At 34.6% G+C, this 18,630-nt stretch overlaps 1 protein-coding gene across 1 annotated transcript in view; it reads left to right on the top strand.

The window, feature by feature from the left end:
- Positions 1-18,630, top strand: part of LOC101897390 (platelet binding protein GspB) — a 245,925-nt gene that overhangs the window by 34,307 nt on the left and 192,988 nt on the right. Inside the window, exon 3 of the mRNA XM_005177435.4 lies at positions 12,913-15,356. Coding sequence (XP_005177492.2) covers positions 12,913-15,356 — 2,444 coding nt within the window. The remainder of the gene's footprint in view (positions 1-12,912; positions 15,357-18,630) is intronic.

The following is an 18,630-nucleotide window of genomic DNA, read 5'->3' as shown; positions in this document are numbered from 1 at the left end:
TGCTAACTTCCGCGTCGATTGGGCTATAATTGCGTGTAGAGCAGCTGCAAAATCATGATTTTTTTCAGTTTTTGGTCCATTTCAACCCCTAAATATTATGCGATCATCTCCAAAAGAAATAGGGTTCTATTCTGACCCTAGACACACCTCCATTCTAAAGTTAGTGAAGATCGGGCCATAATTGCGACCTGTGGAGTGATTACAAATTAACATGGACAGACGAAAGGACGGACATACATAGGTAGATCGACTCAGCTCGGCGAGCTAGGAAGATCCATATATACTTTCCTATGTGGGAAACCAATATTTCGTGGTGTTACATAATTTTTCGCCCAATCAAACTTATAATACTCCCTCTTTAGCTCTTTTGAGTCTATTTTCTTTCTGTTGCGGTGTAAGTTCTTGCGCTTTTTGGAATTTCAATGACTTTGCCCCGAGCTCATTTTCAATATTTGCCGATTGGAATATTGTGATATGTTCTGCCATTTTTTGGCAACTGCGACGCGAGTTTCGATCAGGTCGCCTCTTTACTTTTCGAACCATTTCTGCAGATGTTGCCGTTTTCTTCCGTCTCGTTCCTTGACGTCAGGCTACGCTACCATTATCACGGTAATTCACATTTAAATGCTGCAGTGCTCTAACGATAGCCAAAATGTTTGCATGGCCAAGGCTTTAATACACCCTCCAGAATCCAGCTGTCACTGGAATAATTTTAACAGCTGTCGGAGGAGTGGCTGAGAAATGATAGCAATCTGAAGTTGGTTGCAGCTTTTTCATCTCACCCTATAGTGGCCGAAATATTCCACTTCATCTAGTTGTGCAAAATTTAAAGAAAATCGAACATTTTTTTCAACTTTATCCGAATAATTGTTTTGTTCAACAATTTAAACTTGTTTAGGGGATAAACCATAGGGAGTGGGCTGGTAAATTCCATATTCACATCAAATTTTTGGTTGAGAAAAATATTTTGATATACCAAGTAAGAATAGAATCGACGAATTGTTTCACAATTTAGGTGATATATAAAAAATAAAGATTTTGATTCCTTGCGGGAGAGTGCCAGAAGGGGTGGACCGATATCTATAACCATAACGCCAGATCTTATGTAATAAAAAAAAATATTGCAATGCCATAAATATGAAGAGAATCGGAAGCTTATTTCGCATTTTATGTGCGTTTTTGGGGAGATACCAGAAGGAATAGGCCGATATATCTATCTTCACACCAGATCTTGCGTTAGTGAGATGTGTGAAATTTGAATACAATCAGACTCTTATTTTATGAGAGTTGTAATTATTCAAAATTTTGAACTCTGTGTGGGGGAGGTACCAGAAATATTTTATTTTAGGTCCGCATCTTATGTTACTAGAAGTATTGACATGTGCGAAATTTGAATTCAACAAAAGTTTTACCCTTTGTGGGGAGGTACTTGTTGGAGTGGGACAATATTGTTCATTTTCGCACTTGACCTGGCACTGATAAAAATATTAGGATTTGCAAAGTTTGCTCAAAATCGTCGGACAATAACTAGCGGGTAAAATAGACCCTAACTTTTATGTAAGAAAAAAAAAAAAATTTCCACTAAACCGCGAATTTTTTCAACCCTAGCCAAATCACAAATGCATTAAAAGATCACTTCTGACCATTGCTGTGATGCTAATAGCCAAGAAATCGGATATATAGCAAAATAGGTACAATATATATGTAAAAAATTTATCTTATTTATTCTGCTTATAAATCAAGAACCGCTGGGTCGATTTTCACAATTCCCATCAATTCGGAATGGTCTTTTGCCAGAAAAACAGAAAATCTAAGAAAATCACGGAAAAATATACCAATAAAAAACTGAAATTTTTTGTTCCATTTTTTTCAATTCTTGTCATATTTTTTTATCGCATGCGATTTTTTCAATTTGACTTACAATTTTGAATTGTAAATTTTCTAAATGTTTACACCCTTCAACACTACATTTTGAGGGTATTATATGCATGTCGCAATTATCGTCCGATCCTCACGAAATTTGGCTTGGGTAGGGTCAGAATTAAAGCCTATTGTTCTTAAGATGTACGTTTTAATGTGCAAATGGACTAAAAAATTAATTTTTTTCTAATTTTGTAGTCGCTCTATAGGTCACAATTGAAACTAATCGACACGGAATTTCGCATCGGAAGAGAGTTAAGGACAGGGAAGAAATCTAGCATTTTGGATGACCATTGGCTTACATTTAGCTACAACTTTTGCCAAATTCTCCGGGCCAAAAAACTAAGGGTAACCTCTGGGCGGGGCTCTTTGACATTATTTCAAAAACGAAATCTCCCAAATTGGATTTGGATATAAGGGGACTCCGAACATATTGTAGTGTTGTAGGGCATCACATGGTCGGCCCCGCACTACTATAGCCTTTGCTTACTTGTTTTCTTGTGCGATTGATAAAATATTTTCCAGAGGAGCTACCGGAAGGAGTGGACCGATTTTGTCCATCTTGAACTCCATATACGTTTGATAATAGTTTTACGATGTACTAGGGGTGGACGTAATCGAATACTAGATTAAAGAGTTATCTGGCTGGCACCAAATCGACTCCAAAGTCTTGCAATGAATTTAGTCCAATGAGACCAAGGGTCAAATGATATGACCATATGCGGATATATTTCCCCATTATCCCACTTAAAAAATCTCCCTTATGTTCTGATATTTAACCTACGCTCTTTTTAAAAAAGTCTCTCTCTCTCTCTTATGTATCCCACCATATTCCATTTAATATCAATTATATTCTCAAATGTAATTTCCAATATTCATTCTCACTTCAATGGCACAGCAAATTAAAGACCTCTTCAGAATATCTAAAAGGAAATCTCATTCAATCAAACACTTTATGTCTAATAGATGCTCAACTCAACAAATCTATTAAGTATGACAAAACTGGAGAATCAAAATAACAAGCTACTCAAACAGCGACTCATTCATTGAGAAGCATTTAGTAGCTTTTGAAAATCAAGTAGTTGGATCGACAGATAGAAAGATACTTCTTCGCATGACATCCGCATTCACCACAAAATATGAACATGCACACAAACAAATACACACACACATTTTCCCTTTGACATCACAAAGCCCATCATACCACACAAACACACACACCCACACTCGGACAACAACACCAAACTCCATGTAATCAGCCAAAGTTGTGGATTGGGGTCATCATGATGATTGCACTTGAAGTTTGCTGTCAAATCAGTTACAATGTTTGATATCTCCTAGAACAACAAGAGGAACAACAACAGAAACAATGCCCGTTTAACAAATACAAATGCAATGAAGCCTTTGGTATGGATGGTTTGTAGAGCCCCCCATCAACCACTCCTCTCTTGCTAGAAGTATCTCTGTGTGTATTTTAGTTATAAATTAATTAATAATCTTTATCATGCATTCGACAGCAAAGAGTTGCCATATCTTTGCTGAAGATACATACAATTTTGAAATATATTGTCAAAAATAAAGTTCAAACTATGCCACAACAAAATAGCACAACGCCTCTCTGAGAGTAGTTAAAATTTCCGAACCACCTATTAAGTGGCAACCCCATACATGGCACGCTTTAAACAGTGGTTTATATTGTAATGTTCAGATATGAATGAACTTCTACACACACATGCATACACGTACGTGTATGTAAAAATATGTAAATAAACTGATGTAAATAGATGACCGCCTCTTCTTATATTAAAATATGGGCATTTAACTACACACATTTTGATTATTTAGTGTGTCTGCTAGTTTTATGATAAAGTGCACCACGGCTACCCAGCTGTCTGTCTGTCCGTCCGTCCGTCCGCCTGCCTGCCTGTATGCATTTATGCCTGATAATGATAATTCCCGTTATAATGGATGCATTGTTTTTAGATAATTTTCCTTGTTTGTTTATTCTTCCTACTCCACCACATATCCCGCTCTCACTCAGCGAGTAGGCTTGTAATGAGAGTTTGTTTTAGTTAAATTCAACAATTAAATTTATCAGCTGCACTCAGCTCATAAATATTTAGAATAGCCGAACAGTAAAGCTTAGCGCGTGGTGGGTGACACCAAATACGCATATCAGAGAGACAAAATGTTCAGTAGCGCAGAACGCGGACACCATAGAAAATAATTTACGCGTATCGGTCAAATGTCAGTCTTGTTTTTAGCATTTCCCGTCCGTCACTATAAATTTAAATGAATGTGTAATATTTATGTACATATGTGTGTAAAGATGAGTTGGAATTTTTGAAAATCTCTACAAGTGATCATAAAAGTTTAAAATATGTACTGCTATTGAAAATTTCAATTGAAGTGAATGTAGTATTGTGGAATATTATAATTGGAGCATTTGCAAATTGTACGAGTGAAAGCCATTTCCCCATCATGTGATGTAATTTGGCGAAATTTACATTTTGTTCATATCTATTTCCGATAATTATCAATTTTTTATAAACAGTTTTCAAGGCTTTAACGGAGCCATGAACTTGATTTTTATACCCTACAGCACTATGTATTGGGGGTATTATAAGTTTGATTGGGCCAAAAATTATGTAACACCTCGAAATATTGGTTTCCCACATAGGAAAGTATATATGGATCTTCCTTACTCGCCCAGCTGAGTCGATCTAGCTATGTATGTCCGTCCGTCCGTCTGTCCATGCTAATTTGTAATCACTCTACAGGTCGCAATTATGGCCCCATCTTCACGAAATTTAGAATGGAGGTGGGGTTAAGGTTAGAATAGAACCCTATTTCTTTTGGAGATGATCGCATAATATTTAGGGGTCGAAATGGACAAAAAACTGAAAAATTTCTTCATTTTGCAGTTGCTCTACAGATCGCAATTATGGACCAATCGACGCAGAAATTAGCATGGGGCTAGAGATTCGGACTGGGCAGAAGCCTTCCAATTTTGATGGTCATCGGGTAATATTTAGTGGGTGAAATAGGCCACAACATTTGTGTTAAATAAAAAAAAAAAATTTTCCATTAAACCGCGAATATTTTTAATCCCGGCGAAATCACAAATAGACGAACAGGTCAATTCTGACCGTTACGTAGATGCCGATAGTAAATATATCGGATATATATAGCGAAATATATACAATGTGTATATACAAAGGAAAGGAATGTTAGATGGAATGCTTATATCTCAAGAATGGCTGGACCGATTTTGACAAATTTTGCCAATTCAGAACGCGCTTTTGACATAAAAGTATAAAATCTAAAAAAATCGCATAAAAATAAGTCAAAAATGATGTTAATATATTTTTCGTAGTATTTTGTGACATTTTTTTTATTTTTTCATAATTTTTATCGCATGCGATTTTTTCAATTTAACTTATAATGTAAATGTATACATTTGTAATATTTTTGCACCTTACAACACAGATTTGGGATATTATATACAGACTGCAATTATCGTCCGATCCTCACATAAAATGTAGGGTTAGGCTCAAAAGGGCTAGGCCTATTGTTTTCAAAGATGTTCGCAATATATTTAGGGGTTAAAATGGACCAACAAATAAAATGTTCCTGATTTTGCAGCCGTTATAAAGGTCACAAATAGAAACTAATGGACACGAAATCTCGCATGAAGTTAGAGTTTAGGACAGCGGGTAGAATGAACCACTACTTTTGTCTGAAAAATACAAACATTACTTACAGGCGATAGCCGAAATACACCTTTTTTTGCTGATTTCGTTGACGAATATAGCCAAATATCCTAGACAAGCAAATCATATAGATGAGTCTAAATTTAGAAATACAGAGGGACCTCTTGCTTTTGGAGATGATCGCACAATATTCAAAAACAGGGAAAATTTCCTGATCGCACAATTGAAGCCAATCGACACGCCTGAGAAGAAAGTTAGGTACAGGGAAGAACTCTAGCATTATGTATGACTATTGTATTATATTTAGCTGTAAATGGGACCATTACAACTAACAGCACGACGATGTTCGTAAATATTGGTTAAATGTCCCTGGTCAAAATGCTAGTAATATCTGGGCAGTGCCCCGTGACATAATTTTAAAAGCGAAATCTTCCAAAATGGATTTGGACATAAGGGGGCTTCTAACATATTGTAGTGTTGTAGGGTATCACATGGTCGGCCCCGTACGACTATAGCCTTTGCTTACTTGTTTAAAACTTTACTTGCTTAAACCCGAGTAATAAATGTGTATTCTCAAAAATAGTATTTTCCATCAAAAGAGCTTCAAAAGCCTATAAATGATTTTTTTAATAATCTTTAATGTATCAAAGTACCATATATGTGGATTATTTAGGAAAAAATCTAATCTACAGCAGAAATTTAAATTTGGGTAATTAAAACATACTTCTAATAGAACTACTCTTTAAAACATTTTTGAACTTGGATTTTAAAAAAATTCAAAAATGCTGTAAACCTATGTTTTTTTTTGTATTTTTTTGTATTTTTTATTAACCAAATCTATTAAGTTGGATTTTTTAAATATATTTTTATACCCTACACCACATAGTGATCAGGGTATTATGTCTTTGTGCAGTTGTTTATAATATAGAGAACGGTGCGATATAAACCCATAGTTCCTTTTGATAATCTGCATAGAATCACATTCTGAGTCGATTTATGCACGTCCGTCCGTTTGTGTGTCCATGTATTTTTGTAAAAAAAATTACAGGTTGCATTTATTGTCGAATCGAAATGAAAATTTTCACAAATTATTTGTTTGGCCCACGGACGAACTGTATTGAGACATTTATATATAGCTCCCATATATATCTTCGTTCGATTTGCCTTTTATTGTGCACCAATTGTGTAATATTAGCCTTAATAGTAAGGAATTTGTCACATACGACCAAATTGAGTCTGGTGTCAAATTTGGCGGAAATCTGTTTTTTGTCCTTAACAGCCGTAACAACGATACTCGGAGAAATATACATATATAAAATACAACTCAGAAATACCTCTATTTAATTTTATATAGATCGGGCCAGATTGGGATACAGCTCCCAAACATATCTTCTTTCGATTTTACGTTAATTTTCCCTAAAAATATCAGCTCAAAAATGACGGATTTTGATGAAAATCGGTTCAGACACAAATACCTCCATCAAATTTAGGAATGGTTTAATTCTAGAAATGGTTTAATTCTGATAAATTCCTCTTAAAAATGTTTATTAGTTATAGTCACTCGGTCCGTTCGACTTTTAGCCTATCTTAAAAATGTGTGGATTTTTTTAAAAAAGTACTTAAAAAAAAAACTATATAAGTCAATCTTATTAAAAAATTAAGTTTCCAAGAAATGTTGGAAGTGGCTCTTTAGAATATTTTCCAAAAGGTATAAATGTGAATGTTTTTAAAAATAGTCTCCAAAAGGCTATAAACTAGGTTTTTTAAACAAAGCTTTAAATTTGGAATTTTAAAAAACCTGATGTTTTAAAAAAGTTATCCAACAAAGCTATAAACTTGGATATGTTTTCCCAAGCTTCAGCAGAGCTATAAACTTGGATTATTTGTATATTTCCCAAGCTTCAAAAGAGCTATCAACATACATTTTCAGAAAACTAACAAATTATATTATATCTCTCTGTCTAGCTGGCTATTAATGGGAGTACAGGGTTGCCCATATTCGACGGACCTTTGGGCCTATTCCAATCGACGAGGCTTGTCCGCAGGCAACATTCTTTGCGTCAATTGAATTTTGTACGGGAACAAATGCAAATCAATGCGAATTATCCGTTGTAAAGTGGACCGAGCCATGCCCAGCTGCTGACAACGGCGTTTTGTGATGTTCTTGGGGACCTCTCAACACTGGCTCGTACGGCAACGACATTCTCGGCCGATCGCCTTTATATGGCCTCTTCGGATTAGAAGAGCCTTACCAGTCGAAAAATTTTCGTATAAATGCTTAATGGTGTTCTTAAAAGACGCACTTCTCACATTTTTTAATGTTTTAAAAGCACGCTGAGTTTTCACAATTGACTTCTTGTAAATTTCAACTATTTCAGAGCGCACGCGTGGCGTGTATTGGTTCATGGTAAAAATCTGCTTGGACTGACGCTTCAAACGTCATTAAGCGATGTTACATCTCTATCAAAAGTTATGGCATTGCCAGATGGGTCCGTCGATGGTATATTGTAGTATTATTGTCAAACTTAGATTGAGTTCAGTCTTAGGTAATATCGGTCCACTTCTTCAGGTGCTTCTCTCACCAAAGGTCAAACATTTCAAAGAAAATAATTTACTTTATAGAATTGAAATAATCGTCAAATTTTGTGCAAAAATGTAAAATCCTAATATTTTTATCTGTGCTAGTTCAGGTTCGGAAATTTCGGTTCACTCCATCAAGTACCTCCCACAAAAAATCAAACAAAAATATCTGTGAATATAGAATATACTGGAACACCCCATCTTGCACCTTCCCTCGAAAAGTCAAAAATTTTGGATAACCATAATCCTCATTGATTGCGTAATAATCCCATTCCTGCTGGTATCTCCCCCAAAGGGGGGTCAAAAATTTCACTTATCACAACTCTCATAGTATTCGAAACCATTCAGCGATTTTTGGTATATGTCGGTCCAAACCTGGTACTTCGCAGCGTTTATATCAGACTTAGAAATGGATACAGGCAGAGGGAATACATCTTTCGAAAAAAAAAACAAACAAAAAAAATTATAATAGAATTTTTTATATTTTATGGAAATTTGTATTGTTAAAAAAAAAATAATAAATATTTATGAAGTTTTTAATAAAAATAAATTTTGTAAAAATCTAATTTTAGATTTTATAAAAAAACACTAAAACAGACAAGTAAAAAAACTGTTAAGTTCGGCTGGACCGAATTTTTTATACTCTACAATTTGGAAAATATGTCTGTAAATTCTGTAATTCCAGTATTCGGTGGTATGCGTCACTTCTGCTATTAGGAACATCCAATCCAAATTTCAAACAGTTATGTAAAAAAGTTTGCCTTTGTCATCAAAATAACGTATAGCGGGCTATAGAAAATATTGATGCTAGCTACAGCCGTGATTTTAGATCCTATAAACTCAGAGAATATATGTTAAATACGGTGTTAGTTCAGATCCTAGGATGCCCCCTAGAAACTTTATTTTCTGTATTCTTGAAATAGTATTTGTTTGGCCAGCAGTTTATGTGATCTTCTTTCACCCCTACCAGAAATAAAACAGGATCGCATTAAATTATATTTTTCCTCACCCCCATAACATAGAGAATTTAAGCCTATGAATAAATTAAAGGCAAAAAGTTATTACGGCAAAAAAGCCTTCGATGAACTTTTCTTGCAATTTTAATTTACCAACAATTATCATAAGTTGTTTCCAGGAAAATTTTACTACAATCGCTTTATTGTTATGGCCTGTAGACACCTTTTCGAAGTTTAAATTTCCCCCTTTTTTTCTTTTTTCTCAAAACACAATTAGACGCCGCCACCTACCTTCATTACGAACTGACTGACTCAAAGAACACTTAATTTTCATAACTTAGACTAAACTTTTCTGATTAGTTAAATATAGTCCATAGAATATGTATGTAGGTATGGATGTTTGGGTAGATACGTTCAATTCAGTTGAAAGGTTGAATGGCTGGCTGCCACAACGGAAAACGTCAATTAGTTGACGGCAATGTGGTTGTTAGGCGATAGTGGCATACCAACACCCATGGACCCTCATGGCGTTGGTCCTTTACATTATTCAGAAAATAACACTTTATTATTGTTATTTTTTATAACAGCACCACCCGGTGTAAAGTCAAAGGTAGACAGGCGGGTAGAGAGACAGACATGCAGACAGACAGTCAGTTGGCCTTCCTCCTGGTAAACTAAGGTGCTTGCCCTTATGCCGTGTATCGTGCCTATCCTTATTTCTATTGTTAATACATATTTATGGCTATCAATTTTCTGGCCATTTATTTATGCATATGTTGTGGTCTTACCCACGTCTACCACTGGCTCCCTGTTAGAGTCCTTTTTCATGGACGGGTGCTGGCTTCCTGGGCCTCCATAGAAATTGGTTATTAGTCCTTTTTGGGTTGTTATTAACGTAATTATCGCAGGGCCATACCCTGAAACCAGCAGCAAATTGCCGAACCTTACTTAGGACAAATTGAAGCCATTTATATTTATTTTTCGTGTGTTTTTGGCCAAAGAAGAAAAGTTTATTGGAAATTAGTAGTTATTTTCTTTTTTTGCAGTTTAGGCTGCTGTTGTTGTGCTCCCTGTTAAGTGGCTATATGACCGTGTGTTGTGAGATGAATTCGTTCATTAAAGTTTGTTGATATCCTGTCAGTCGGCCAGTCTTGGTGCCTCTGGATCTGACACATGTCTGTTAATTAAATGGAAAATATTATTTAATTATCTAATTTGATTTTATATAAAATAATTGATATTCCTAGTAATAATAAATCATAAGATGTTTATTAATTTGTTGATCATTTTGCAGAGAAAATATATTTTCAGACTGATGTTAATTGCTTAAATATTATTTATTAATTATTTTTTGGCAAAATTTATCACAATTTTGCTAGCTGTTATCAAGAAAGACAAATAAATAGTATTCATATGTGGCTGATGGAAACTTTTAAATGTTACGGTGGATTGATGTTTAAAAGAATTTTTCGGATTAAAAACAAAACCTAAAACGATTTTTTTAAATATTTATTAACATTTTAATCATGATTTTGATATTTAATGAAATAATAAGCTATGTGGACAATGTTTTGAGGCCAGTTATAAAACACAAATACCAAATTTTAAACCAATCCGAAAAACATGTGGTCTAAATCGTAAAATGGCGAATATCTGCAGGTACCTTGTATGGCGGCTATAGGAAAGCGTGGACCTATATATAAAATATTTAGACACCGGTATTAGAACCCACTACGAAAAAAAAAATGCCGAATATCGGGAGATGCCTTTGTATGGGGGCTATACGAAAACATGGACCGATTTACCTCATTTTCAATACCAACCATCCTGGACATAATACAAACAATTCTGCCAATTCTCTACGGTAAATAATTTTATCGTAAATTCAAAAAACAGAATGCCTGACAAACTGTATGACAAATTTCATTATACGGCCCTAAATCTTTCAAAATATTTTTTTTTTTAGAAATATTCGTAAACCAGTTGATGGAAATTTCGCCTTAAATACAAAAGATTCATTTATTGAATATTCGACTTTAGCAGGTCCTTAAAAACTTGCATTGCTACATAATATTACGACTGTGTCCATCTAAGAGAATTCTTTAAAAAAAATCCATGACTGTAGTTCTTCAAGAATATTCTTAAAACCCCCATGACTTTTGATACTCTTGTTTTTTGTCTGGTATATTCTCCCCCGGATTTATTTTTAAAATAACTCCTGGTACCAAAAGTTATGGGGTTTTAAAAACATTCTTGAATAACTACAGTCATGGATTTTTGTATAGAATTCTCTTAGATGGACAAAAAAAAAAAAAACAACGGAACTGATGAGGATTGGTGGCTTTTTCCGAAACCTAGGTATTCCCTGCCTTACCCCCTGGTAAACATTACCTTCTCCACTAATAAACAAACGTTGTTTTTATAAAAACAACAATAATGGGATTAAACCTGACAATTTTGCAACAACCAAAATAAATAAAAAATTGTATGAAAAAATAATAATTTTTTTTCCGAGATGAATACCCTCGGTCCATATCATGGACTAAAACATAATTTCCAAGCTACTAGCAATACAGAAGGTTTAAATGTTTACCTCACCTTTTAATGGGATAATTTGCTAATGCAATATCCATACAATATAATTTTTTTTTCTTTACTCCATTGATAAGTTCCCCCTAGGTTTAATTATATTATATTAATTATAATTACTATAATTATTATTATTATTGTTATTATTATTATTATTGTTATTATTATTATTATTATTATTATTATTATTATTATTATTATTATATTATTATTATTATTATTATTATTATTATTATTATTATTATTATTATTATTTTATTATTATTACTATTATTATTATTATTAATATTATTATTACTATTATTATAATTATTATAATTATTATTATATTATTATTATAATAATTATTATAATATAATAATAATAGTAATAATAATAATAATTATTATTATTATTATTATTATTATATTATTATTATTATTATTATTATTATTATTATTATTATAATTATTATTATTATTATTATTATTATTAAAATTTTATTATAATTATTGTTATTATTATTGTTATTATAATTATTATTATTATTATTATTATTATTATTATTATTATTATTATTATTATTATTATTACTATTATTATAATTATAATTATTATTATTGTTATTATTATTGTTATTATTATTATTATTATTATTATTATTATTATTATTATTATTATATTATTATTATTATAATTATTATTATTATTATTATTATTATTATTATTATTATTATTATTATTATTATTATTATTATTATTATTATTATTATTATTATTATTATTATTATTATTATTATTATTATTATTATTATTATTATTATTATTATTATTATTATTATTATTATTATTATTATTATTATTATTATTATTATTATTATTATTATTATTATTATTATTATTATTATTATTATTATTATTATTATTATTATTATTAATATCCAAAATCTAAGCATTAAATTTTAAATCACAAAATCTTTGGAGCTCAAAACGTCTTGTTTCAGTTAAAGATATTTAAATGGGCGTATCAATAAAGTAAAAAAGACATTTTCTTATTTTGTTTATTCTCAAATATTTTCTGAACTGAAATCAAATTTAGTTCCTTAATTATTAAATAATTTAATTAAGTTTCTTAGTTAAATAAAAATATTTGTATTTTGTTTCCCTCATTCCAGCAATCCCCCAATACCAGACATCAGCAACATGTTGCTGCCAAAAATGTTGATAATGCACGTATCGTGAATGCGTTGAACAATAACAACAACAACCCCATTAATAATAACAACAACATTGTCAGCTGTTCCATAACCCCAATTGACGAGAGCACAGAACCTGCAGTACAAGAAAAACTACAAACACAACAACAATGTAATACCGGAGCTGACGCCACATCAATGATTCATCGCCCAAATCAGCTGCTTACTGGAAACGACCACGACGTACACGATCAAAACACCACCACGACAACTACGAAAAGCATATCACAACAAACGGACGATGAACAACTGGAAGAACAGGAAACCGAAAATAAACAAAACAATAATTTTATTTTCAATTCAAAACACCAACAACAGCTGCAGCAACGACCCCACCAACAACAACAACACGACGACTATCAAACACTTTGCTGCAACGACGACGAAACGATTTATGAACAAAGCATAGAGTGTGATAAAATGAACCCCATCGAAATGAATGCGTACCGAGAGCCGAGAGAGTTCATGTACTCCGTTTATTGTCACACCAGCCACCATCCGCCGTCGTTGTGGAGAGCAATGCCACCGTACGAGACCTCAGCCACAGCAGCGATCAGTTTGACGCGTTCATTCGAGCTAAACACAACGGCGTACGGACGGAATATAACAGCGTCGTCGTCATCCGCAGTTCATCATAAAACTAGTTTCGAAAGATCGCCATCCAAAGCGAAGAGTAGTGATACAACAACTTCAGCCACTACAACGTATAATTTAACACCCAATAAATGTTTGGCAGAATTGGAACGTTTATATGCGGAATTTCGGGCCAGTGAAAGTTTAAGAGAAAAACGCTTGCGCGAATTGGAGGCCAAAAACGAGAACGGGGGCGTCGACGACAGTGGTGACACGAGCTCACAACGGGCCAAGACGGGACAACGGTTGTCGGGCGTTGAGACAAGCGAAAGTAACGCAAATATGCGTCTAAATGTGCCCGCCTCCACGAACTCCACATTCAGCGGCAATGTGGAGGAGGCGGCGGCGGTGACCAAACCAAGTGATACCACCAAAATAAATCCAAGTACCAGCAGTGTATTCCTAACAACAACAAATAGTGTTACGGCTTTAACGAATCCGTGTCAGCGCACACCGAGTCTAACTATACAAGTGAATCAGAATACAAATACAAGTTCAAATCATTTATCCAATAAGAATACAACTAATACCAATACCATTAATAATAATAACCACAACAACAACAACAATAGTAATGCTAGTGTAGGTGAAATTATCCTAAATCAGGCCATAGTGAATGCAACAACGGCCACCACCAAGAATGGTGTTAGTGTGATAAATTGTAATTATGTAAATAATGCCAATAATAATAATAACAACAACAACAACAACAAAAGTATTACTAATCTATGCGATATTGCAACAAATACAAATCTCAACCTAACGCAAGGGAATTTAAGAAATACCCCAACGCCACCTACCAGCCGCAATGGTAGTGGTGGTGGTGGCAGTAGTAGTGGTAGTGATAGTAGTAGTCCCCGGAAAAATAATTCAAATATAAGTGATACAACAACAACAACAGCTGCAACAAAAGCTAGTGTTAATAATTCTCAAAATAGTTCAGTGCCTAATTTGTTGAAAAATAATGAAAATAATAATTGTAATTCGCTTTCGAATCAACCCGATCAAGCCCATGCGGGCAGTGTTAATGTCATTCAAGTCAATGGTAATATAACAGCACCCATTTCGCGCACCTTCACCTCCACGGAATGTCAAACGGATGATGTTGCTGCCGTGCAACTGAGATCGCCCCGCACCCAATGCAATGCCACGCAATCGGGCACGCCATCCAACACCAATGGCCGTGATCGTGATCAGCGACGTCGTGAAAGACGTGAGCGACGTCATTTGCATCATACCGCCTCAATGATGGTGGCACCCACCCACTCGCATCATCCTGGGCGTCATCATGGCCATTTGGATCGCCATTCAATGCCTGCCCCACCATTACCTCCCATCTTACATCCGCCACATATGCATCCTGGCTTAAGCCAGCATCCCCACAATGTTGCCATGATGAGACCAATGTTACCGGATATTCTCCACAATCATTTTCCGCCACCATATAGTGCTCTGCCTTCCCAACCGGGGGCAACACATCCCGGCGCCATGGCTGGAGTTAGTGCCGCCAGTATGCCAAATCATCCAAATGGACCGACTTTAGCGCAATTTGCTCACGGCTGTCCAGCACCACCGCCACCACCCGGTGTTACCATTTTGGGTCCTCCTCCACCGCCACCACCAGCGGGTACAACAATGCTGACATCGGTAATATCAACGGTGCCCATACCCGGAGCCACACCAATTGTAAACGATGGTCGTTTTTCACTACCGTTGCCGATAATAAGAAGGTAAGTGGATCGTCAGAATTTTTCTTTTAATTTACCTGAAATATAAGAAAATATTCTACATTTGGAATATTACATATCTCTAGTTGTTCTCAAGAAAGATTTCTTGATTTCCCTAAAGAAGATTTCTTCCTTTTTTTCATTTGTAATCTCAAGATATTCCCCAATAAGACATTTAGGCCTTATCAAAAAAGATTTTTCGATGTTCTTATATTTGATTTGTGGACCTTCTCCGTGGAATTCCTGGAAGATCCTTTAATCATCTCAGTGCAAATGTCTAAATCGTCTCAGAGAAGCCCCGAAAAATCTCTTTATCTAGAAAATCTCTTATATTACCACTGCAATAGATTTTCTCACAGGCAGCTCCTGGAACTTCTCGGTAGAGAATTCATCAAATCCAATGCAAAGACTTTGATTTTGATTAAGAATTTTCGATTTTTTTATGGAATACCTCACATTTGCTAAAAGATCTCTCTCTCTCTTTCCATTTCTAAAACCTTCAGACCCTCTTCAGATCTTTTGGTAGAAGATCTGTAAATCGACTAGGAGAATATGTGTGGACCTTCTAATAGAAGATCCCCTGATATTTTGAAAGAAGCTCATAAGATTATTTTTAAAATATACATGTATTCACATAAAAGATCTTCTGAACCTCCTGTAGAAGAACTAATCATATTCCATCAGAGGATCTTCGATCATGGTACGAGAGACATCTTATCATCTCCTAGAATATCTTCTGATGTTTTAAAGCTCTCCTGATCCTCCCATAGACGAATATTTGATATTCTCTACACAATTAATAGCTTAAGATCCTCTCCAGATAGAAGATTTCCAGGTCTCTTGATTATCTGGTGAAATATCTTTCGGCATTCTGATATTATTGATATTGATCTTCTAATAGAAGAGCTCTTGATGTTTTCTAAAAAAAGTGTTTTAAAGATCTGCAAGTATTATCATGTAAATCTCTCTCTTCATAGAAAAAATATAGATATGTATAGATCCTCTCTAATAAGTTCGACCTAATTGGTCGATCTTCTGTGAAAAGACTTCTAATGTATAATGTATATTCTCTTAGGGGACGATATTTTTAAGAGAAAATATTATCGTTGAAATCTTATCAAAGAGTGCTAGATCTTCCTACAGAAGATCGGTAGATATTTTCTCTTTAGGCATCTTTACCTCGTCATAGAAAGCTCCAATCTCCTGATTTTTTTTAGAAAATCTGATGAAATGCCCTCATGTTCTTAAAATGAATTTTCAAATGCTTTCACATTATATCTATATATTCTTATAAAATTTCTACAAAATGTCTGCAGATCTCTTGAATGCTTAGAAGACTTTCTGAAGATTCCCTGAAAGCCCGCTAGATTATCTCATTGAGTTCGAGGTTACCTCAAGATCTATTGTAAGAAGATCCCTGAATGTTCTCTCGATATATGTCTCTTTATTCCCTCAGGAGATCCGATATCTTAGTTTATTAAGTCTCTAGATCTTCGATTCCCTGATTTTCGTGGATAGAAGATCTCTAGAAGAGGAAATCCTCATCCCACAGAATATGTCCTGATGTGCAGAGAATATTCAGATCCTCTATACTCCCATAGAAGTTATGCAAAACTAGAACAGATCTTGTGAATGATCTGAAGATATTATCAAGGAAACTGGTTAGTGGCCCGAAATGAGGATCGAATTCGATCCGTCCTTGAATCATCGTACTCTTTCTACCAAACGTGCATCGGATTTGACGATAATCCATGTCGGTCCACTCTACCTCCTGACAAAAGTCCAAAAAGTTCACGAAAAATAAAATGTGAAGCGGTGGGAATACACGGTATTGTTCCAACTTAGTACATCGAAGTATTTAAATCTAAGTTAGGCCAGGCGCTAAAAACGTCCATTGACCATTCAATCTTGTACTGTCTATATCCCATATAATTTCAAAGAACAAATCGAATTTTGCCCCATAGAAAGCGTAGGGTGTCCTCGATTTTATCCAAACATGGCAAATTGTATTATTTGTACTAATATTGTGCCAGGTACGAAAATGTGCAACGAACCGAACCTTCTGGCTCCTCCCTAAAAACGTATCCGTACTTTGAATGAGCATAAAGGTGCAAGCACATAAAGGGCTTTTCTGATTGGCTTAATTCATCTGCTTCAATGGCTTCTTCGGAAATGAACAAAGGAGCCGCGGGTAAAAAAATCGACTAAGAACCCCCAAATTTTTTATTTAGGCCTCACATATTCGATCTAAATTTAAAGCATGATAGGTTCTTAAAATCCTAATTGCAAGTTTCTGTTGCAATTTGTTTCAATTTCAACCATTTAATATAGAACTGTGCTTCATAAAACCGATATTGCTATTTTATTTACCATTATACGATTGAAAAAAAAAAAGAAATACAAAGTGACATCTTCCTACGCCATTTGCCACTCTGCACATTTATTTCCTCTCCATCGTCACATTACGACGAAAACATAACAAAAATGTACGATTCCATTTGGGGACAATAAACTTAAAGTCAACATTTCTCAGCGTAAATAAATCTCCGATGAAAAGAACTCATAAAATCCCAGAATACGACCATTAAAAATGCCTTCTGCCGGTCGTTCAGTCAGCATGACATATTTTCTAAGGCATTATTTCGAAATGACTATTAACAATCAATTGATATCAGTTCTCGTACGACTCCTTTTTCCTCTCTATCTGTTTGTTTGACTGAGCTAAGAGCTAACACTTAGTCATCATCCGTTTACGGCTGACAACAAACAGCATTGATGAAGGAGGAAGAAGAAGACGACTATAATGACGGACGGAACTGCTAATTACTACAGTGCCTTTTCGTACTCATCACATTTATGAGGTTCCCTAAAAGGAAGAGCCAAACAACATAACACACGAAAAGATTTATGTCCAGACATAAATGAGCAGCCCAATGACATTACTTGGCGTAATTTTGTTGTTGCTGTTGTTTTACAAATCCAAGGCATGTCAACTGCACTCACATACGCACGCAGGCTCACACACTCGTTAATTTTATGATTAAGATTAATTACATTTCTAGACCAGATTTAGTGGTGGTGTTGGTGGGGCTGTGCCAATCTCAAAATTGAATTTCAAATGGATATTTCTTTCGATACAGCACGGCGAAAGGTTTTCACTTTACTTCATTAAGTTTTGCGAGAAACAACAACAGCCGCAACCCCTTTATTAGCAATTTAGAAAGGAGTACCACGGATGCTGTCATCGCCTGGCTGTGGCCTTATGTTTCGCTACCTT

The sequence above is a fragment of the Musca domestica genome, unplaced genomic scaffold (genome assembly GCF_030504385.1).
Source record: "Musca domestica strain aabys unplaced genomic scaffold, Musca_domestica.polishedcontigs.V.1.1 16, whole genome shotgun sequence".
Lineage (NCBI taxonomy): Eukaryota > Metazoa > Arthropoda > Insecta > Diptera > Muscidae > Musca > Musca domestica.
Note: the sequence above shows the minus strand (reverse complement) of the source record. Positions and strands in the feature narration are given on the sequence as shown.